The 24,805-nt window shown below is 44.1% G+C and overlaps 1 protein-coding gene across 2 annotated transcripts in view; it reads left to right on the top strand.

The window, feature by feature from the left end:
* Nucleotides 1-8,878: 8,878 nt before the first annotated feature.
* The window catches only part of phf2 (PHD finger protein 2), an 80,424-nt gene continuing 64,497 nt past the window's right edge, over nucleotides 8,879-24,805 (top strand). The window contains exons 1-2 of one of the 2 annotated variants that reach the window (XM_061728200.1): nucleotides 8,879-9,202; nucleotides 24,531-24,616. In XM_061728200.1, coding sequence (XP_061584184.1) covers nucleotides 9,105-9,202; nucleotides 24,531-24,616 — 184 coding nt within the window. In that variant the 5' untranslated portion in view covers nucleotides 8,879-9,104. The remainder of the gene's footprint in view (nucleotides 9,203-24,530; nucleotides 24,617-24,805) is intronic. The other variant, XM_061728199.1, reaches the window with a different exon arrangement.

Genomic DNA, 24,805 nt, shown 5'->3' with positions numbered 1-24,805 from the left:
CTCTGAACGTATGAGACACTGGTTTTGTCCCAGTGGGAAGACTGAACCAGGATGAATCTGTCCATTCTGGGTTGAACTTTCCTTTCCACCTATTACGCTTCTCATCTCTGTAAGAGTCAAGCTAAGTACTTACTAAGTAACTTACTAAGTTTTATTTACATTAATAAGTTGTCAGGACTGCGCGTGTCGGATTTCATCCGAGCCTGATCAGCTGAGACGGGCACAGCCCGCACCGCAGCTCTCTGGCCGCTGCAGCCGTGTCTCTTTCCGATGCTTTTGCGAGCCCGAACAACAGTCCAGCCCACGCATCTACATCTACAATCCTTCAGCAGTAACGACGGAGCCGCGGCCCGAGCAGCACCGACCTCCCCGGCCGCGGGGACGCGTCAGGATAAATGATCACGCCGCGCTCGCTCGCTCACTCGCTCTGGGCGCAGACCCAAGTAATCGATCCCTGATCCTAGCGGATCTAAACGTACTCTGTGCAAAATGAAGGATTTTCTCTTTAAATACACACCATTTCTCTTACTATTACACGTACAGCTAGCTGAGGGTCTTCTTCTCCTCATTTGGTCGGGAGTTGTTATGCAGTCCTGCGGCCCCCGCGGCCCACATGTACAAAACTGATTTTTTTTTCGCGGCCCACTAGATGTCGCTCGCGGCCCACACTTGGGCCGCGGCCCTATGGTTAAGAATCACTGAGCTAGAGGTTTACTAAACACTAACTATAGGCTTTACTAAACAGAAAGGTTTTAAGTTTAGTTTTAAAGGTGGAGGTGGTGTCAGCCTCCTTAACCCAGATTGGAAGTTGGTTCCAAAGTAATGGTGCCTGATAGCAGAACGCCCGCCCTCCAAATCTACATTTAGATACTCTAGGAACTACGAGTAAACCTGCACCCTGGGAGCGGAGAGCTCTGCCAGGAACATAAGGCACTATCAAATCTTGTAAATACTGCGGAGCTAAGCCGTTTTGGGCTTTATAGGCAGGTAATACAATTTTTAATTGAATTCTGAATTTTACAGGTAGCCAATGGAGCGACGCTAACACTGGAGAGACGTGGTCTCTCCTGCTGATTCCTGTCAGCACTCGTGCTGCTGCATTCTGGATCAGCTGGAGCCTATTCAGCAAATTACTTGCACATCCTGCTAACAACACATTACAGTAATCCAGTCTAGAAGATACAAACGCATGAACTAGTTTTTCTGCATCACTCTGCGAGAGGATTTTCCTAATCTTTGCAATATTACGGAGATGGAAAAACGCTATTTTACAAACCTGATTAACATATGGTTTAAACGACAAATCCTGATCGAAAACAACACCAAGGTTTCTCACAGTTGCACTGGAAGCCATCGCAACACCATCTAATCCCTTCCTAAGGTGCTCTGGACCAAGAATGATAACCTCTGTTTTATCTGAATTTAGAAGCAAGAAATTTCTGGACATCCAGTCCTTGATGTCCCTAAGACATGCCTGAAGTTTAACCAACGGTTCTGTCTCATCCGGCTTCATAGACAAATAGAGCTGCGTATCATCAGCATAGCAATGAAAGTGTATGCCGTGATTCTGGATTATACTTCCCAACGGCTGCATGTATAAACTAAACAAGATTGGCCCTAGCACTGAACCCTGCGGAACACCATAACAGACCCTTGACTGTTCTGAAGAAAACTCATGTACATGAACAAACTGGAATCTGTCAGATAGATATGATTTAAACCAACGTAGAGCTGTCCCTTTAATCCCAACAACATGCTCTAACCTGTACAGTAAAATGCCATGATCAAAAGCAGCACTGAGGTCCAGTAGAACCAATATGGACACTAATCCCTGATCTGAGGCCATAAGAAGGTCATTCGTGACTCGAACCAGTGCTGTCTCTGTGCTATGATGCATTCTGAACCCTGACTGAAAGACTTCAAACAGATCATTTCTATACAAATAGTCACATAACTGGCTTGAAACGGCCTTTTCCAGAATTTTAGATACAAATGGAAGGTTAGAAATTGGCCTATAATTAGCTAAGGTGTCTGGGTCAAGAGAAGGTTTTTTAAGTAAAGGTTTAATTACTGCCACTTTGAAAACCTGTGGTACATATCCTAAGCTTAGGGATAGGTTGATTTGGTCCAGTATTGTCGCACCAATAAGAGAAAAAACATTTTTGAATTGTCGAGTCTGGATGGGGTCTAACATACATGTGGTAGACTTAGCTCTATTAACGAGTGAGGTCAGCTCAGGGAGGTCTATAGGAGCAAAACAGTCTAGAGTCAAGTCAGAGCCTAGGGAAGTCGCTAAAGCTGAAGAAACGCCCACAACCGGCTGGTTGATTTCTTCTCTAATTTTCGTGATTTTACTGTTAAAGAAGCCCATAAAGTCTTCACTACTGAGAGCTGCAGGAATGCACGGCTCCACAGAGTTGTGACTCTTTGTCAGCCTGGCTACAGTGCTGAACAGAAAACGTGGGTTACTTTTGTTATCCTCTATCAACGTTGAATAATAAGCTGTTCTTGCTTTGCGAATGGCTTTTTTATATACTATTAGAATATCTTTCCATTCACGATAGAAGTCTACAGAATTACAAGAGTGCCACTTCCTTTCCATTTTACGCACGCTTTGTTTCAACATGCGAATATCTGAATTGTACCAGGGAGTTAAGCTCCTGTGGCTAGAAACCCTCCTTTTCAAAGGAGCAACTTCATCTAAAGCTGAGTGCAACAGATCAGCAGTGTTACTAACAAGAAAATCAACATCAACATCAGAGGTAGAACCCAGGTCACTGGCCTCTATTGCTTCAGTAGAGGCTTCACTATTTTCCACTGTCGCAAGATGAGCAATGGTCTCCTTAAATTTAGCAATAGCTTCATCAGACAAACATCTGCTAAAATAATACTGTGGCAGGGTGGAGGAGCTGCCAGCCTTCATAAGACACTCAGAATGAAGAAGCTGCGGCGTGAGGTGCTTGTGCACTGGGTGATCTGCTGTTGGTGAAAAGCCGAAATAAAGGTTCTGCACGAAAACTCCGTGTCTCTCCATCCTTCGGGCGGGCCCCGTAGCATCCACCCTGCTACATCTGGCGCCCAACGTGGGGCCCGAAGAATGGACGAGAGAGGCACGGAGCGGGCCCTGGACACGCTCGCCCGGGCCATGGCGGGCATGGCGGCCGCCTTCCGGGACCAGGGCGAGCGGCAGCTGGCCGCCATAGAAGCCCTGGTGGCCGCGGGGCGACCCACCCCTGCACCCCGTCTGAGGGCTGCCGCAGCAACGCGGGAGGAGCTGGCGGCGCCGCAGCTGAGAGGCCGGGAGGCAGAAGCTGCGGGCCGCCAAGCGACGGCTCCCGAGGCGGCGGGACCCGCGGAGCGACCCATCCCTGCACCCCGTCTGAGGTTCACCGCGGCAGCGCTGGTGGCGCTGCAGCCGACCGGCCGTGAGGCAGTGGCTGCAGGCCGCCAGGCGACGGCTCCCAGGACGGAGGCGGAGTTGGCGGGGGAGGCGGCTTCGGAGGCGCAGCCGCCAGCGACGGCGGGTCCCACGGAGACGGGGCCGGACCTGCGGCCAGAGCAGAGTGTGGGGGAAGAGGCGGTCCTGGAGGCGGACCAGCAGCCCGCGCAGGGCTGCGTCGCAGAGGTGAAGGAGGCAGTCGTGCGTGCACCGGGTGGCCCGAGGCCACCATGGGCCCGGCCCCGAGCGCATCCTCCACGGCGGGCGGGCCGACGCCGGGGGCGACCACCCCGACCGTTCCGCGGCTCAGGCCGACGCCGGGGGCGACCACCCGACCAGGAAGCCCGGAGGGTTCCTCTCCCGCTCCAAGGGGGCGGGGGGGGGGGAGTAGGCTCGGCCGAACGGACCCCGGCTCGAGGTTGGCGTTGGGGGTGTGTGGCAGGGTGGAGGAGCTGCAGCCACTCAGGCTGATTAGGGCACAGGTGGGCCCAATCAGCCTCTCCACTCTGCCAGCCTTCATAAGACACTCAGAATGAAGAAGCTGCGGCGTGAGGTGCTTGTGCACTGGGTTATCTGCTGTTGGTGAAAAGCCGAAATAAAGGTTCTGCACGAAAACTCTGTGTCTCTCCATCCTTCGGGCGGGCCCCGTAGCATCCACCCTGCTACAAATACCTCCTGCCCTGCACTTCAACATCAACAACATTAAACTAAAACGTTATTAAATAATGGTCGGATAAAAGGGAGTTTACAGGTGACACCAACAGATCATCAGTTTCAACACCGTAGGTGAGAACGAGATCGAGAGTATGATCAAAACTATGCGTCGGCCCGTCCACTTTTTGTGAGATACCCATTGATTCTAGAAGAGAATTGAAAGCTAATTTAAGATTATCGCTTTCAACATCCATATGAATATTAAAATCACCCACTATGATGAATTTATCTGTACTGATCAATAATCCAGAAAGGAAATCTGAAAATTCAGACAAAAACTCTAGATAAGCGCCAGCAGGGGGCCGATACACTACCACTAACACAACTGGCTTCTCTGATTTCCAGCTCGGAAATTTCAGACTAAGCGTGAGGCTTTCAAATGTATTATAGGTTGCACTTAGGTTCAATTTTTGTTTGGAGACTGGAGTTATAAATTGCTGCGACTCCTCTGCCTCGGCCCGTGTTTCTAGGAATGTGATGATTAAAGTAGCCGGGCGGAGTTGATTCATTCAAACTAACATTCTCTTCCTCCTGTAACCATGTTTCTGTTAAGCAGAAAACATCACTCCTACTCTCTGTAGTTATATCATTTACTAACAGAGCTTGGAGCTTAACGATCGTATATTTAGTAGTCCGCATAATATTAAGTATAATAATATTATTTAATATTAATATTGTATATAATAAAATTATATAATGTCATCTTGTTTGGGCCAGAATAAACGGGAAATAGCGGAGCGGTGCTGTTACTGCTGCTCCTGCTGATCCTGCTGCTACTGCTGCTACCGCTGCTACCGCTGCTGCCGCTGCTGCTGCCGCTGCTGCCGCCGCTGCTGCCGCTGCTACCGCTGCTACCGCTGCTGCTGCTACCGCTGCTGCCGCTACCGCTGCTACCGCTGCTACCGCTGCTACCGCTGCTATTGCTGTTACCGCTGTTACTCCTGCTACCGCTGCTACCGCTGCTACTGTTGCTGCTGCTGCTACCGCTGCTATTGCTGCTACCGCTGCTACCACTGCTACCACTGCTATTGCTGCTACCGCTGCTACCGCTGCTACTCCTGCTACCGCTGCTACTGCTGCTACTGCTGCTACCGCTGCTGTGACACGTCACTTCCTGACGTGACGTGTGCCGCTCTTAATAGTACGTCCGAATTAATGCACACTACTGATATTTACTCAAAAGTGTGCCAAATTTAAGTATACTTTTTAGTATATACTTTTTAGTATGGCATTTCGGACACACTGCATGTTTCAGTTCTGTCTTGACTTTCCTGTTTCCATCTGCCCTGATCGTGTGCACCGGTGTCTCGTTAACCCTTGTGTATATCTGGTCTTTCTTTTCCTTGCTCCCGGCCGATCCGTTCTGTTTGTTCCTCCGTGTTTTTCATGTCAAGTTTTTGTAGTTTTTCTTGGTCACGTTCATGTTCTGGTTTTTGTTCCCTGCTCTGCAGCGCTTTTGGTTTTGTTTTGATGAATAAATCACTGTTTTTGGGAACTCCTGCCTTCTGGTCTCCTGCATCTGGGTCCTCACAACCACTCCCTGACAGAACCACCTTAAACACTTTTAGATGATTCTCTCAAAGATGGCTCAGACGATGACTAGCTTAAATGATTTCTGTTGGAGCACTACCACAGTTTAATATCAATTACGATGTTTCACAGATAACTTGTCCACAGGAGCAAATGCAAAATCCCAAAACCTTACAAACTAATTTTATAAAACTTGGGCTAAAAGACATGAAGACAAAACCATAAAAGAGGAGTGCCAGAGTAAAAAACAGGGAAATTGAGGACATGGTACTGTAAGAGAGTGTCTACATATCCCAAATATTGAGCTGCTTGCTGTGAAATATTGTTCATATTTTTGAACAAGAGTTGACAGGTTATTTTGGCAGTTGTATAACATGTATCGGTTAACTTTATTGGCAGTTTTGGATATTTTATTCCGTTTGATTCACTGCGTCCCCATCAGGGACGACACCATCATCATCAAGTATGCGGATGACACAACCATCCTAGGTCTGATCAAAGGTGGGGACGAGTTGGGGTACAGGGGTCTGATCAAGGACATGCTTGCTTACGGTGAGGAAAATTACCTTGTCCTCAACGTAGACAAAACCAAAGAACTCATAATGGACTTTAGGAAAAAAGCGCTCCCTCTGCAGCCCGTTAACATCAGGGGTTTGAGGTGGAGAGAGTGGTCAGCTACAGGTTCCTTTGTCTTTACTGGAGCTACCGGCAAATCTAAGCTGGTCTGCAAACACCACTGCCACGGTGAAAACGGCCCAGCAGCGGCTGCACTTCATCAGACTGCTAAGGAAGGCTGGCCTGAGCCTTGGCCCCCCCTCCCATCCGAGCATACAAAGGTTTGGTGGAGAGCACCCTCACAACCGGAATCAGTGTGTCTGGAAATCCCACCCAGGAGGAGAGGAGGCTCTTCAGAGGGGGATCAAGACTGCAGAGAGGATCATAAAAACAAAGCTTTGATAGCAGCTTAAAATTTGACAAGCAAATTGACAGCGTGATCAGGACCAGTTTTTATCAGTTACGGGTTTTAACAAAAGTAAAGCCATTCTTAAATCCTGCAGACTTGGAAAAAACCATTCATGCTTTTATAAGCTCGAGAATTGATTATTGCAATGCTTTGTATGTTGGTGTCTCCAAGTCTTCTCAGCCGTCTTCAGCTTGTTCAGAATGCCGCTGCACGTTTTTTAACTAATACTCGTCGTCGCGAACACATCACTCCTCACTTTTAAAATGTTAATCTTTGTTTTTAAAGCCCTCAATGGGCTTGCCCCGGTTTATTTATGTGAACAAGTGCGAGTTCAGAACTCCTCTAGAGGCCTACGGTCCTCAAATCAGCTCCTGCTGGAAGTCCCCAGGACCAGGACTAAACTCTGGGGTGATCGGCAGGGGCGATTTTAGCATCAGAGCTTTGGGGGGCTCAGCCTCCCCAAAGTTCATGGACCACAGAACCCCTAGGGGGTTAAAAGCAGGAGTTTGCAGTCAACTAGTTGAAATTAATATATGGCAGTATTTGTGGGGGTCAAAATCTATTTAGGGTGTACCTACTACCACAAATAGATCAGTGTATTGGAAACACTGACTATTCAATTGTGTGACTAGAAAGACACCAATAAATCTGAGAAAATGTAGGGGGGAAAACAAAAAAAAAATGGTCTCAATTTTTTTGGGGGGGCTGAGAGTTCTTTTGGGGGGGCTCAAGCCCCCCCAAAAAGGGCCTAGTGGCGCCCCTGGTGATCGGGCCTTCTCCGTTGCTGGACCCAGGCTCTGGAATAAGTTGCCCCCAGAAATGCGCACCATCACTGACTTTGGGGTTTTTAAATCCAGACTGAAAACCTGGTTATTTAGACTGACTTTTAATACATAGTATTGTTGTGATATATTCTTAATTTAATTTTAATGGTTTTATTATGTTGTTTTTAAATTGTTTTGTTTTAATGTGATTTTAATGGAAAGCACTTTGGTCACCCTGTGTGTTGTAAAGGGCTTTAGAAATAAAGATTGATTGATTGATTGATTGATTGAAAGCTTTCCTCTATGGACACCATTTACACACAACGCTGCACGAAGAAAGCACATAGCATCGTTAGAGACAAATATCAGCCAGCACACAACCTCCTCAAACATAAACACTCTACATACAGTCTTAGACAAAGTAGAACGGACAGTATCATCACACAAAAAAACATGCTTTTACAAGTTTCTTCCCTGCTACAGTCTGATGGCAAAAGCAAAGTACCATCAGTCCTCTTGACTAACTTACCTCTTTTTATTGATAACCAACCAGGAAACGTGGAATATGCTTAGGTGAAGTGTAGTGTCTGATATTTATTTATTGTTATATGTGTCTGATATTTATTTATTGTTATTTTATTCTTTTTATTTCCTGTTTTAGTTTTTAAATTGAGTTTTCAAAAGTTTTTAGTTTGTACTCTGAGTGTCGTCTGTACAATAACTCCCATGTACCTTAAATGTACAAATGGCAAATAAACTTTCTTATCTTATCATTTGAGTTGAAATTAATTTAGTTCAATTCAATTTAGTTCATTCATACTTTATCAATTCCAGAAAGCATATTACAAATTAGTTCAAGGCTACAAGCCAACGTCTCCTTTTATGGTAATCCCTGAAGATTTTATCCATGCCTATTTATTTATTTTGCTTTTATTTGAAACAGATGGGTAACGGGTTAATCAAATTAAGGGATTAATTTTTGAGATTGAAAGTGCAAATAATATGTAGCAATCATACATAGCCTAAGTGCCATTTTACAAAGTACAAGTTCTTATAATAACTAAATTAGCTAATAAAAAAGGCAATCTGCAAAATGCCTATGTTGCATTGAGTTTTAGACAAGTCACTACTCATGAAAAATATCTTGTAATATAGAATTAATTAAGCATCAGTAGATGTTTGTAAACAATATTGTAAATCAATGCAAAAAAAATGAATTGTGGTATTATATTATATTATTCAAAAGATAGTTGTTTTTTAACAGCTGTTTAAGTTTAAAATACAGCTATTTTAATATTTTGACTATGTATGCCAACAATATAGATTTTCTTTTACTCAGTATTGACAAAAAAAAACAACAACCAAGAAGCATGTATTTATTTATTTGGGAAGGCTCCAGTCGTGTTCCTGCTCCAGCTCTGCAGGCACCAGGGGGCCACAGTAATAAGAATAATGATGCATTTCAGGAAAAGCTGCTTAAACGAGCCTGCACCGTCCCGGAGCTCCGCAGGAAGCGGCCGCGGCCGCGCAGAGACGCAGTAGTGCGGGCAGAGCTGCATGTGTCCGGCGGGACTGCCCCTGGCTGGCTGCTTCTTCCTGGGGAACATCAGACTGGATCATATTGTTTGCAGGACGTCGTTCCTCCTGCAGCCCCCCACCCCCCGCTCGATCCCGACGTAGCTGTGAATTGAACATGGCGACTGTACCAGTGTATTGCATCTGCAGATTACCTTACGATGTGACCCAGTTCATGATCGAGTGTGATGCTTGCAAGGACTGGTTCCACGGCAGGTAAGGCTACCGGGCTCGCCGGGCTGTTTTGTGTCGGATTGCATGTCGGGGAAACAAACAAAAATGGCGAGGAGTCGGTTGCATTTGACAGTTTTGTGGCTCTCAGTCGCCCGTCTACATCTGAAGAGAGGCCGCTGGAGAAGAAGAAGAAGAAGGCGGAGTTAAATGGAGCCGACCGGGGTTAGGACATTTTTTTCCCTTGAATAACACAAAACAGATTAATCTGATTAGAAAATACCACAATATATATTTGGATTTCGTTATAAACGTAATCGGTGACTTCCTCTCCCTTGCCCGGACTAAAGCCTTCCTTCCTCCCGTCACCGAGAAAAGGGAAGCCTCGGCTGAGTCGTGGCACTCATTTTCTTCATCTTGTTTCTCATATTCCGCGCCGTTACCACAACCATATTTCGCCAACATTAGTATTAATTCTTGTCAAATTTTGGCCGTTTCTCTGTTTGTACTCGCTGATTTTACAGACCACCGTTAGAAATCACGACTGGAGTCGCCGTGAGCCCGGGGAAGCCTCCCTGCCGGGCGGCAGCGATGGCTGACAATAGACCCTGCTGGATGTCCCGGCGAAACCACTACAAATACAATCAATATTCATGGAAGTGCTTTGGTAGCGTTTGAACCTATGGCTTCATATTTTTTTTATTTTTTTTATCGCGTCTCTGCGAGTAATCCGGTTTGTCATACGTCCCCGGTCATCACTTTTCTAGTTGTGCATGAGTTGAAATGGTTCCATCCCAAATCCCCGTTATCATCATTCAATGTTAGTCCCTTTTACTAACGTTGTTCTTGTCGGTCTGAGCATTTTGTTCAGCTTAAGTGTGTTTTGCGCTGTTCGGCTTCACTTTCGGCGTCTTTGTGTTAACAGATCGTTTGTTAGAAGCATTTGTTTCAGTGAAGCAGCAGTGAACAGTATTTCCGCGCCTGAACGTTAACCCTTTAATGTCCCTCGCTGCTGGACAGTAGTAGATGGTTGAGGAGACATGACCTCATCACTCTGCAGCCGCTCTGCTGGGAATACTCCCACAATTACCCTCTATCTACTTTAATTTCATTTGATTTTGTACATGTAAAAAACAACAATTCAAAAGAAGATAAGAAAAAACAACAAAACAAAGAATGTCATACTTTAACACTTGATATCTTAATTTACATGTGCAAAAAGGAGTAGGAAGAAGTGTAAAATTACTTAATCCTACCCCCATTCACTAATAATAATAACTAATAATAATAACATGTACTTACTAACTATGCTATAATTATACTCACACACTTACCTATACATAGTTGCGTATTCCTACTTATTTACACCATACTGTCTCTATTAACTGCATCTGCTCTATATCTATATATATATATCTACTTACACTTACACCTATATATATATATATATATATATATATATATATATATATATATATATATATATATATATATATATATATATATATATATATATATATATATATACATCTCATCTCATCTTCTCCCGCTTTATCCGTTCCCGGGTCGCGGGGGCAGCAGCCTCAGCAGGGATGCCCAGACTTCCCTCACCCCAGACACTTCCTCCTATATACCGGTATAAATATATATATATATACATGCATACATACATACATTTTACACATTTTAATTTGTTTTACCCACATCAAGTAAGTAATCAGGATGATAATAATAAACGAACTGAATATTCTTTAAATTTCCATTCAAATAGTTTCCCCCAGTAGAAATGGAGAACTTTTGTCTTTTTTCATATAAGTGAGTGGATTCATCCATAGTCTGTTTCTTTTTTTGAACATTAGGTTTATTGAGTTTTCAGTCATGAAAACATAATCAGTATCCAATTTCATAGCTAATTCCATTTACTCTTCATCCATCCATCATGTATACTTAATACACTATCTGTACATAATATAATTGCACTGGAAATTTTTACCAACTACCTCCTCGCACTACTGTAAATACTTCCACACTGGGAATGCTGCAATCACCCATGTACATACTGTACCGCTAACTCAAATCTGTTGTAAATCATATAATCACATCTCATCAGTTTATAATCTGTTTATAATATATATTATCACTCATTCATGTCTGACCTGCACCTCATAACAACAGTATTTATTAATCTGCACTGTGTACATACATACTTACATACATACTATACATACATACATATATATGTGTATGTACATTGTGTTTATTTCACTGCACAAGCACTTCCGGTTAGATGCTAACTGCACTCCGTTGCCCTGTATCTTAACATGTGCAATGATAATAAAGTTGAATCGATACTCTAATCTAATCTACTTGCTTCTCCCTATTTAGGATTTCAGTCCATTGCTCTTTGTTGAAATGTCAAAAAATATATTTTATCCATGTTGCTGCCCTTTGTGAAGTACTTGGTGATTTTCTTTTTTATCTGTGAAAAGTGCTGTATGAATAAAGTTTACCTACTTACTTAATAAGTGACAAAATTATTTTTTTGCAGTATTTTTCCAAATTCAGGGTTTTGCAAGCATGGTGGCTTAGTGGTAGCACTAATGCCACAAAAAAGAAGGTTGCTGGTTTGATTCCTCGCAGGACTCTGTCTGTGTGGACTGTGCATGTTTCCCTGTGGTTGCATAGGTTTCCTCCAGACTTCCTCCCATGTCCAGAGAGCATGAATGTCAGGTTAATTATTCTAAATTGCCCATAGGAGTGAATGTGAGTGTGTGTGTGTGGGGATGAACTCAAGCAGACCCCTGTGACCCTGAACTGGACTAAACAGGGTTGGTTAGTGGGTGTAGAGCCAAGTTATAGATTAAACATAAATGATTTGAGCAGTTGAAAAAAAAAGACCATTCAAGAATATTTAGTTTACATGATATATTATTTATTTCAAATGATGGTGATATGTTGTGATCAGTGTTGAGATGGAGTCGTTATTACTGTGCTGTTTGGCCTGTGATATCAGCACCATAATTCTGACACAATGAGACCCCTGATTATGTTGCACTTTAGCAGTTTGAATAAAATAAAAAACACAGAACAAATAATGGTGGCATCTCATGCACAGTGTCATCAGCTTGGCTGTCCCGACTAATGTAAACATCTATGTTGTGATATCTGTATCTGATTATCTTTATTTTTTTTTTATCTTTATCTGAGTTGTTGAACTCATTAATGGAGTAAAATTAAGTAATTATTTTAATTGTATATTTCAAGAAAAATTATAATTTTCCAAATTAAACACAGTGACACTATGAATATCACATTTGAGTGCGTATGACAGAGGTCATGACGGAGGTTTGGGTCGATGGCAGAGCTCTGTACTGCCGTATCTCTCCCTCAATCAACCAGACGTCCCAATAGTTGACCACAATCTAACAAACTAACATCTGTTTGTCATTAAGTAATTAGCTTTTGAACTAGCTTGATAGCAATACACTGAATTTACGCAACAATATAATCTTCAATTAACGTTACATTGTTCACATTTCAAGTTACTGCAGCCGAAAGTTTTTTTTTTTTCCCCTATTCATTTTCTTTTTTTTTTTTACCTTGTCTGCACACATATTAATGATTGATACCATGCCGGTAAAAATCTAAGGCATATACAGTATATGTGCATTATTACTATATTTAGTATATATACATATATATACGCATACATACGCATACACATACATAAATATACACATACAAACCCAGTGGTTTTTTTTGGGGGGGGTGGGGGGGTGACAGCCACTGCCAATCCAGGAAGCAGGAACACATGGAGGCCTCACGTCAAGCACTGGAAATCTGCAACAAAAAACACAAACGAAACACAAAACCGACACGGAGCCGACCAAAACATGAGCAGCAATCAACCCAAATCTCGAGATCCGAACACGGTCTGAGCTAAGCTACCGCTAACTAACCCCGAAAACTACAGAGCAAGCATGCAGGGGAACAAGCCAGTGTATATATCTATGTGTGTGTGTGTGCATGTATGTATATGATTGTGTGTGTGTGTGTGTGTGTGTGTGTGTATATGTGTGTATATGTGTGTGTATGTGTGTGTGTGTATGTATATGTATACGTGCGTGTGTATGTACATGTCTATGTGGCTATGTGTGTGTGTATGTGTGTGTGTATTTGTGTGTGTATGTATGTATATGTTTGTGTAGCTGTGTATGTGTGTGTGTGGCTATGTGTGTGTATGTGTGTGTGTATATGTATATGACTAAGTGGCTGTATGTGTGTGTGTACGCGTGTATACCTATTCATTTTCATATATTTATTATGTAAAGCTCGTTGAATTCCCTTGTTGCTGAAATGTGCGTTGCCTTAAGTTGCAGCAGCATTAACCTAAGTACACTGACATAACAAGTTAGCTGAATGTTGCTAAATGTAGAGCAAATATTGCATTGCACACTAGTGGCATCAATAGGCAGCGTGTTTAATGGCCTGGACAACAACACAACTCACACGTGAACCTGTGAGTGTAAACATAACTAACGCACGTGTAACATTACAGGCAATCACAGACAGCACTTTGCGCATCCTAGCCGAAAATAGGAACCTAAAGACCAGGCATCTTTCGATACCCGGTAGTACCGACGGGTCTTGGTCGGTGGCTTAAAATAACCAAAGTTCAGCCCCATCCTCCTCTCTACTGCACAGCATTCCCTTCATGCGATTTTCCACTCTTCAGCTTATCTTCACCTCATCTTCTTCTCTTCAACTAATCTTTTTCTTTTCATATAATCTTCTCTTCAACTAATCTTTTTCTTTTCATATAATCTTCTCCTCAGTTTATCTTCCTCCTTTTCCAGTGCCTCCCCCTATTGTCACTTCCTCTCTCGTATTCCACTAATTTAAGAGTTTTCAAACTTCTGAGGTACATTTTGCAATTTTCTTCCCATTTTCACCTGACTTCTGTAATTTCTTTTTTTTTTTAGTACAGTTTAGCTGTTTCTTCAGCAAAGTTCACCTTATTTCAACTCTCATTCAGCATCTCAGTGTCTCAGCATCTCACCATGCATTTTTTTAAAGATTCTTTTTAGCTCTTGTGGCCTTTATTTTGAAAGTGACTAGACATGAAACTTGCGACAGGTGATAGGCTTGAATTCGAACCTACACCACCTGCACGAGGACAATGGCCTCTGAATATGGTGCACCCGCTCAACCAACTGAGTTATCCGGGGGCCCCCAACCCTGCATTTTAAAAAGGAAATGCAGCCATTCCTCGTTATTGGTTGAATGCCGAGTCAGTATTTTTTTGTTTTTCGGCATCTAACCAATTCAGCATTTTTGCAGCTATTTCAGCCATTCTGATATCAAAACAGCTTGTTCCAGATACAACTTTTTTAAAAACTTCTAATCCTTCAACTTTTTAAGATATTCCAGTATTTCCAAAACTCAAGGTGCATTGGAATATACTGTAAAGGCTGGATTATGGTTCTGCGCTACACCAACGCCGAGCACACGCCGTTGCCATGACGCTGTCGTGAACCCTTCGGACTTCTCCGTCACTCCATTTCTCCGCGGTGCAGTACCCCCCGGGACCGCTAGTTAGCGATCTTTTCCTGAATGGTTAATCCGACTTTTCCGGTCACAGTGAATCAAAGAGATAAGGACAACTATTGTAAAAAAAAAAAAAAAAAAAAAATCACACATACATGAAGAAAAGAGCGCTGAAAGTTCACGACTGCTTCACTAACCGGAAACCGGAAATGCGTTGCTACCAAGCGAACCAATCACAGCCCTCTCGGTCTGTGATGAGTCTGCGTCGCCTCGACGCGTAGTTACAATTTGTGGGAGGTGCGCCAGGCACGCCGTGGCCTGCGCCGTGGCCTGCGCCGTGGCCTGCGCCGTGGCCTGCGCCGTGGCCTGCGCCGTGGCCTGCGCCGTGGCCTGCGCCGTGGGGTGCGTGATGCGGCGCAACCTGCGGCGTAGGAACGGCGTCTATTTGTTGCAGAACCATAATTCAGCCTTAATGGGGAAATCTTCAAATCCTTAAAAAATCTACCACTTCTTTCCACCTCTTTATTTTATTTATTTATTTTAGCTAGAGACAGCATTCAAACTTTAAACTAGCCACAAGACTATAGAATCTTACCGTTGGAGTCAGCTTTTTAAAATGTTTTGTTGTTTTATGAAAATTTCGGCATTTATACTTTGAAACTTTAAAGGGAGTCACAAGATTTTGGACTACAACATATTTAAGTCGTGTTTTGATGCAGTTTAAGGACTTTGTAGGTGCCACTACATTCTTGGTCAATATCACTATAAGTCCCATCAATGTCACCCATTCATTATTGACGTAGAAAATAAGAAAGTTCTGGGGTTCTGGTATAAATGACCAAACATATACACACACGAGTGCGATGACAATTCTCTTGACATGGATTTCCACCAGTTTCTTTCATTCAGCGCACTTAATTTTGGCGTTTCCCTCATGCTGCTCCACTAACTTCAGTAAATGCAAGAAGTGGTTAAAGGACACAACATTAAAATACTTTTTATATTTCCTCATTTTCCTTCACATTCGTCAATATAACTAGTAACTTTGATCAACTTTTGTAATAATTCTAAACATTTTGTCAGTGTCCTTGAAACTGCTGTTCACCGTGTCGTTATGGGGTAACTAACCATTTAACAGATCGACTGATGTAATTAGTAACATCTTCAAAACCATTTTGTCCTTCTTAACTGGGAGTTGGGTCAGTTGTGACAAACACATCAATTTCCTGCCTTATATGTCCCAATTTTCATCATATTGTATTTGTAGTTGGGTTGGTTAACGTGTCCAGACTCATTTATTAATATTTTAAAAATAACCAGAAATTCAAAATATATTTGATAAACCTTCAGCACTGATACCCCTTTTCCACCACATCGGTTCCAAGGCTGTTTCTGGGCCACTGCTGAGTTTGGAACCAGGCTTTCTGTTTCCACTGACAAAAAACTGGCTCCGGGCCAGTAAAACGGTTCCAAGGTAGCACCAACTCTTTGCTGGGCTAGAGGAAAGAATCGCTTACGTAAGCAGATGGGGGTGGAGTTGTTAAGACCAACAGCAATAGCAAGACTGCGAGACGTCGACATTTTCAAATAAGCGACAAATTGATATGGATGCAGCAAAGCAGCAGTGGTCTGTGGAGGAGACAACCTGTCTTTTAGCGATCTGATCCATGGAGGTGCTACACGGACCAAATCCATATTAGACCAAATATGTTGTTGCTTCAATTTTCGTGCAAATGCAAACGCAGCGGCGTAACTGACATTTACAGTGATGTACTGACATGGCTCCCCTTAGCACCCGAGCTATGGGAAACCAAACTGGTTGTCAGCTGATTCACAAGTTGAATGAGTTGTGAACCAGCACCAGCACTGGCCCGGAACCAGCCCTGGAACCGGTTTGGTGGAAAAGGGGTACATGTGCTCATTAGAAGCTAAAAGTACCCATACATTTCCACCTTGTCATAGTCCACCTTGTTATCAATGTTTCCAAAATGGGTTGGACCGTGACAGGGTCGACACATCTACATTTTTACAAGATTGTGATATGTTAGAACAGTTTTACACATATAACACATAACAGCAAACTGGTCTGAAAAAGAAGCCATGAATATAAAAGTTGTTCCGACTTGCACTTTGCACATTCTGAACAAGTGGATATGACAATCTTGGATGAACTCCATAGCGCCACCTTTTGGTCAGGTATACATTTTTCATCACATTATGTGCTCTATTTCCCGTTTTGTTCATTCAATACAATTAAATCTGCACATATTAGTGCCATAAGGGTTCTTATTGTGTCGTGTATCGTGGTCATAACTTAAACATAGCTGCCATCCTACACCATTGAATGGGAAGTCTGGATTTCTGGTACCTACACATAAAAAAATAATTAAAAAATCAGTCATTTGGCCTGCAGGGGTGTCGTCCTGGGGGTGGTTCTGGCCTGGATGGTTGTGGAGCTCTGCACCACGGCTTCACCGCTGTGGTGTGGACTCCTCTATTGGCACTTTTGCACTAGTATCGGATCAGCCTGGCTCTGCTCGGCGCGGCACGGCAGGGTTCCACACTTGTGTTTTCGCACAGCCAGGGGAGAAGCGGGCAGGTTATGGTGAAGCTGCTGTGACGTACTCGATTGCGCAACCGCTTTGTTCATGTCGGCGCTGATCAGAAATCAGCTGGAGCCGCTCGCCCCTCGCTCTGACTCCCGCTTCCTGATTCAAACGTCTGACGGCCCCGCCCCCCGACCAATCAGAGGCGCGGAGGGTGGTGACGCCCCCGCCCCCGACCAATCGGTGGCGAGGAGGTGGTGACGTCAGAAATAGTCCCTGCTCAGCCCGCTTTCAGAACCTCACTGAAATGGTTACAGAAAAAAGTATTGACTTGGAGCGGCTCTACTAGTCTCAGCCCTAGTGCGAAAGCGCAAAATGGGTAGAACCGAGCTGAGGTGGTACTAATGCAAAAGCGCCATATCTGTCCGGGCCGGGATGGTCTCTGTGGAGCCCCCCCTTGTGGGCCGGGATGGTCTCTGTGGAGGCCCCCCCCCCCTTGTGGTTGGGATGGTCTCTGTGGAGCCCCCCTTGTGGGCCGGGATGGTCTCTGTGGGTAAATACATCCTGTCGATTTCATTGATATAAGTCCACCAGCTGATTTATAGTGATTTTATTTTTAATTGTGGAGTTAAACAATTATTTTTTATGAAATAATATTTTTAGGCAAGAGAGTTAAAATTAAGCCGAATTGTTGCACATCATGCCAAGACCACGGGAAAATATTTTCACATTTTTATGAAACATCCTTGATTTTTAACAAATATTTTTGTTCTAAATCTCAAGGATTACAAGCAGGGATCTGGGTGTGTAGTTTGGTTAGTGTGACATTCCTTATTTGGAAATGGGTAGGACAACCAATGGACAACATTGAATTGTTTTTACTATTGTGGAGTTAAACAATTACAGGAGGGCGACAGGGGGGGGACGACACCGCGCACCCACTTTGGTTGTACTGCCAGTGACGTCATATGGAAAAGTTGGTCAAGGAATGGGCTTCATTTGTCCGAGTTATAGTTCGGGTGGTGTGTGCATGAGTGTCAGTTATGTGACAGTTGTATTTCTGTGTCACTGGCCATCCTTTGTCAGACGCGGTAGACGAAACTGTGTTGAAGGCGAGCTGATCTGTCCTTTTACTTAGCCACTTAGCTCACCTGTACGCGCCATTTGCCAGTTAATGTGCCATGTGCGTTGAAATCGTAGTTCACGGGGCACGGTGCGTGCCCGGTGCGTGTGTGCGTGCGTGCGTGCGTGCGTGCGTGCGTGCGTGCGTGCGTGCGTGCGTGCGTGCGTGCGTGCGTGCGTGCGTGCGTGCGTGCGTGCGTGCGTGCGTGCGTGCGTGCGTTTGCTGCAAAGCTAGATATATGCAGTCAAGTTGGTACAAAGATGAACTGGCAACAGCAAGAAATTGTTTCAAGAATAACACTCTTTCCTCTCATATCAGGGTTATCTCAGGTTATTTCAGCCTGTTTGTAGCTCAGAAGAGCATACAGGTACAAGGGAATCTACAGTATAGCAGGAAAAACAAGTTGTTGGTTTAGGTTTGAATTATGTATGAACTATGATTATGTTCTTAATATAGAATAGAGCCAAAATGGTTAATCGACTAATCAATGACTAATTTAAATTGAATTAATTGCCAACTAATTCACTAATTGACTAATCATTTTGAGTCTATTTGAATAAAAAGTCAAATTTTCCGATAGCTGCTTAAATATAAATATTTTCTGGTTTCTCTGGTCTATGACAGTAAATTGCATATCTTGTGATTGTGGACTGTTGGTTTGTATAAAATAAGATATTTGAGGGTGTCTTCTTGGGTTTTGGGGAACAGTGATAAACATTTTTCACAATTTATCATCATTTTATTGACCAAAAACTGAACAGATTGTTTATTTTTACTTCCTTTATTTATCAGTAACAGCAAAATAACAGCATCAAAGTTAATTAAAATCTTTCTTGTGTTTATTTCATTCATAAGGTCGGACAGTGTCTTATCTTTTTAAGTTGATCGACTTCATCCTTTTCTGTTAAATTTACTATAGTAATCTGGCATTGAAATAATTTACAGACAAAATAAGAAGACACTTAAGTTGTTGAGTCCTGTTGTGCCTTTTGCATTAATCCTTTTGATGAGTGGGGTAGATAAAAGCATTTGGCATTGGCGATTGGCGTTTGGGACTCTATTGTATCTGTAATGTTTATTACCAGGGCCTAAGCATCCCTTAAGGAAGCCTTAAAAAAAAAAAATCTGTCAAGTTGTTAATGAGAAACAGGGGTGGGATTAAATAAGTTTTCTTCTTCCCACTCCCTTTCGAGTGTTGACGAATTAATTTGTATTTTGAACCTGCACCTGATAAACTTGATAAAAGGTATTTGTTTAATTTTATGTTGCACGCAGGTCATTTATGTTATGTTCATTGCTCGAAATAAAAATATGAATTGAAATTGAAATTGAAGCATCGAAGGTGTGTAGGACACTATTTTTTTCGCGCGATGTGCTGATGTGCCCTACCTTGCAGAATGATCAGACATGTCATATACTGTGATAAAATACTTAAAAAGTTAATGATGTTTTACAACAATAATGGCAAGCGTAGGTTAGGACTGGTATGGCTAATTGACAACAGGAAGGGACTTTCTGCAACATATGTTCCTCTGTTGGCTGTACAAAAATTTTCATTTTGGCCGATTCGACATGTTATGCCTCACGCACGCGCAGAACGTACGCTCCAGACACTACTCTACCCTCTATCATGGCATCGGTTTGGATTTGGAGTTTGACTGTGTTGTTAATATTTTCATGATTAGCCATAGTATTTTTGATACTTCTTGAATTCTATCAGAAGTGAAAACACTGACTGACTGACAGTGAGCCGTGTTAAGTATTCTAGACTAGAGCTAACCGTCATTTCCGGTTGTTCTTCCTTCCTCTTCTTTATGGGCAACATCACAGATTAGCAGCGTCTGCAGTTATGGGGGCCTATTATGCCTCACGCACGCGCAGAATGTACGCTCCAGTCGGCGTCAGATTGGTGTGTTGGGGTGTATGTCAGACGAGAGCCGTCTTTCAGTCCAACTGCTTTTCTGCCGACAGACGGCGATCGGGCTGGTGCCCTTACCTTGATGAACATTGTTTTGACTGCATTGAATGTGGCAGTGATGGGCGGTGCAGGGAATTTTGATATTTCCCCATGAAAACTGTTTAGTGTAGCTCTGGCATACATTTTCCGACAGACCTGCATATTCCTCCATCCCTTCAACTGTACCCCCCCCAGCTCTGTTCCAGGACCAGCTCTCCCAGCTGAACGTGCCTGACTCCACCTGCAGGTGGATCACCGACTTCCTGTCTGACAGGAAGCAGTGGGTGAAGCTGGGGAAACATGTCTCTGACCCTCGGACCATCAGCACCGGATCCCCTCAAGGCTGCGTTCTCTCTCCTCTACTCTTCTCCCTGTACACCAACAGCTGCACCTCCAGTCATCAGTCCGTCGAGCTCCTGAAGTTTGCGGACGACACCCCCCTCATTGGACTCGTCTCGGATGGCGATGAGTCCGCCTACAGGTGGGAGGTGGACCAGCTGGTGACCTGGTGCGGTCGGAACAATCTAGAGCTCAACACTCTAAAGACAGTGGAGATGATTGTGGACTACAGGAGGAACGCAGCCCCACCTGCCCCATCACCCTGTGTGACTCCCCAGCAGACACGGTGGAGTCTTACCGCTTCTTGGGGACCATCATAACCCAGGACCTCAAGTGGGAGCTGAACATCACCTCCCTCACCTTCCTGGGGACCACCATAACCCAGGACCTCAAGTGAGAGCTGAACATCACCTCCCTCACCAAAAAAGCACAGCCGAGGATGTACTTCCTGCGGCAGTTGAAGAAGTTCAACCTACCAAAGAAAATTATGGTGCAGTTCTACACCACCATTGTTGAGTCCATCCTCACCTCCTCCATCACCATCTGGTACGCTGCTGTCACTGTAAAGGACAGGAGCAGCTGCAGCGTATCATCCGCTCTGCAGAGAAGGTGATTGGCCGATCTTCCATCTCTCCAGGACCTGCAGCCTCCAGGACCCTGAAGAGGATTGTTGCCAGCGCAACAAGCTCCAGCTAAATTTCAGCAAAACCAAGGAGCTGAATGTGGACAGAAGCAGCAGAGGAGCTACACCCCGCTCACAATCGCCGGGACGCAGCGGGAGAGTGTGGACAGATTCAGATACCTTGGGGTTTAACATCTCAGAGGATCTGAGATGGACGCCCTGGTGAAGAAGGCCTGTCAGCGCCTCTAGCACCTGAGATGTCTGCAGGACTTCAGCTTCCCTGTCAGGATACTCATTAACTTTTATACCTGCACTGTATCCACATGGGGGGCATCGTCATACGGATGGGGAGCAGCTCCAAACAGAACATTCTGGCCATTAAGAGGGTGGTCTGCCACCCCCCCCAAACAGCAGCTCTCACCCGCGGGGATGAGAAGAAAAAGGGAGTGCCGTCTCCGTCGAGCCCCCCGCTTGCGCGGTGGGCGCGGCTGCCGGTGGACTTAGGTCTCCGCGCTGACCGCGTACCACTGCGCCTGCGAAGGCCGGCGGAGGCGGACACACGCTCCCATCCACTTGGGGGATCTTGGCGGCGGACGCGTGGGGTGACGGAGCTCCGGCTCTCCCCCTCGCCGCGCCGGCGCGCCCGGCAATCACCCGATCACTGAGCCGTGGGCTGGAGGGAGAGAGACGGCCGGCCTCTGGGCCGCCACCGCCCCTCTCCTCTCCACCCGCGCTCTCCTTTTTTTTTCCCCCTACGACCTCAGATCAGACGAGACAACCCGCTGAATTTAAGCATATTACTAAGCGGAGGAAAAGAAACTGGGGTCCGCGCAGTCTGCCCGGGGGATTCAACTCGGGGGATTCAACCTGAGGCTCCGCCTCCCCCCACAGATACAAAGAGTCTGAATGATTGACAAGATGGTTCACTCCGTTCATTTTTTTCCGCTAAGGAACAAACGCGCCCAGGTGCTAAGACCGATGCACAGAGTGAGCCCTCTCATCCAGTGTGTTTCGAGGCCGGAGACGAAGAAAACAAATATGCGTGCATATGGCTATTTATCGAGGCCGAAAAATTATCGAGTCCATTTTCATTTATCGTGCGATTAATTGATTTATTGATTATCGTCCCAGGCCTAGGAGGGACATGCCTGGAACACCTCCCTAGGGAGGAGGGACATGCCTGGAACATAGGGGTGGGGAAAAAAATCGATATTGCAATATATTGTTGTGCTCTCTGTTTCAATAAATAATCGATATACTGACGGCAAATATCGATATTTTATTACAACACACATAATGGTTTATGCGGTTGTCACCGCACTATTGTTCAAGCTCTGCCCTGCCCGCCCTCGCTGCCCTCGTGAACAAAACAAACATGTCGAAATGGCCGCCTGAGAAACCAGCTCAGAAAATACAGAACGACCGGTTTACTTCGTACAGACAGCGGGCTGAGCAGCACTGTTAATGCTGGAAATTACTTGCTGTTTGAGCCGGTGTTTAAGCTGCCATGTGCGTTAATCTCCGCTCGCACAGACAACCAGCTGCATTGTAAACGGACCTCGCTCGCGCTCCACGTGAGGAGAGCGCGTCGTACTGTAATACACAATTATTCCACCTACTACAGACGCCGTTAAAGTAAATGATCGTCAGACTTTTTGTGTTATGACGTTTATGCTTTTCACTCTGTAAGTGATCCTCGCTTGTTTCCTTCCGTGTCCAGTCAACCGTGTGCTGGGAAAACTTGCAGATCATTGAATCACCAGACACGTTACACACGGACACGGACACACTCAGACACACGCCCACCCGTGCACAACCAGTGTTCAGTGCTTTGGATATTTCAGCTTAAATTTCAAAATGTTATATTAGTTCAATGAAGTTCATATTATTTATATTTATTATAGCTTGTTTGGTTTCTTCTGTTATCGGATAAAGTTTGTCATAACATAAGTGAAAAATGCCTGATGCTTCATGGCAATATGTGTGTGTGGTGACAGAATAAATTAGACAGGCTAAAAGGATATTTGAAAAGAAGGGATATTGAAAAGCCTATTTGAGTTATTTATTTCTTAGTTATTTCACAATAATTATTTGTGAAATTATTATTTCACTTGTTATTTTACAGTCATATGATTCAGGCAACAGCGCAAACATTTTTTTTAATAACACTAATCCACATCAATATCGGATCAAATCGAATCAAATGGTGATAATCGATTCTGAATCTTAAGAATCGGATCAATTCTTGACATTTTAATAGATACCCAGCCCTTGGAGGCAGTGAGGTACTGTGCAAAATTAAGTTGCTTACTGACTTTTCAGTATTAGAAACAAAGCAGTGCACTGTCCTGGTTTATATAAAACATGTTATTAATGTTCATGCACTTTAATTTGTCCAGCTGTACAGTGTTTACATTTACAAGCCTAGGAGACAGTGAGGAAATATACAAATGCACTTTCTTGTATGAAGTTTTGGCATTGAATAAATGCATAACTACAGACGTTTTCCTTTTTATAGGTATTTTTTCTTTTTCAGTCCCATATATCGTGATATATGGCTCTTACCGATATATCGAATATCGAAAATATCGTGATATTATTGATATCCTGGGCCGCATATCGCCACAGTATTGAATCGGGACTTACCCGTATCGTCCCACCCCTACTGGAACACCTCCCTAGGGAGGAGGGACATGCCTGGAACACCTCCCTAGAGAGGCGTCCAGGAGGATCCGGTACAGATGTCCAAGCCACCTCAGCTGACTCCTCTCAATGTGAAGAAGCAGCGGCTCGACTCCGAGCTCCTCCCGGGTGACCGAACTCCTCACCCTATCTCTAAGGGAGAGTCCAGCCACCCTGCGGAGGAAACTCATCTCGGCCGCTTGTATCTGCGATCTCGTCCTTTTCGGTCACTAACCAAAGTTCATGACCATAGGTGAGGGTAGGTGCGTAGATTGACCAGTAAATCGAGAGCTTCGCCTTTCGACTCAGCTATTTCTTCACCACGACGGTCCGGTACATCGACCGCATAACTGTGGACGCTGCACCGATCCGTCTGTCAATCTACGTTTCCCCATTCCCATTTTAATGTCTGGTTCTATTTTACTTTATTGTACATCATTTTTGTTAATCTTATCCTGCCTTATTTTGTGCTGCTGTTGTATTGTGTTATGTTGCAATTTGATTTGAGACATAATTGTTAACATTACATTAAAACATTACAAATCTTTTTTTTTCAGCTGTGTTGAGGTGGATGAAGATGATGCTCCAAATATTGACATTTATCATTGTCCAAACTGCGAGAAAACTCACGGCAAGTCTACGTGTGAGTAGCTGCGCTCACCCTTTATGTTACAAAAACTGTTTCAACTGTTGCTTTGAAGTGACAATTCAACCTCTTTTAAATTTTTACTTTCTTCACCTGTCACCTGAAATTAAAGTCTCCGAACAGAAATAATTATAAACATAAGGCCAAAACAAAAGTTCATTCTGAATGAGCAGAAATAATGTGCAA

This window comes from Cololabis saira, chromosome 8 (assembly GCF_033807715.1).
Source record: "Cololabis saira isolate AMF1-May2022 chromosome 8, fColSai1.1, whole genome shotgun sequence".
NCBI lineage: Eukaryota > Metazoa > Chordata > Actinopteri > Beloniformes > Belonidae > Cololabis > Cololabis saira.
This window is presented reverse-complemented; position numbering and strand designations above follow the sequence as displayed.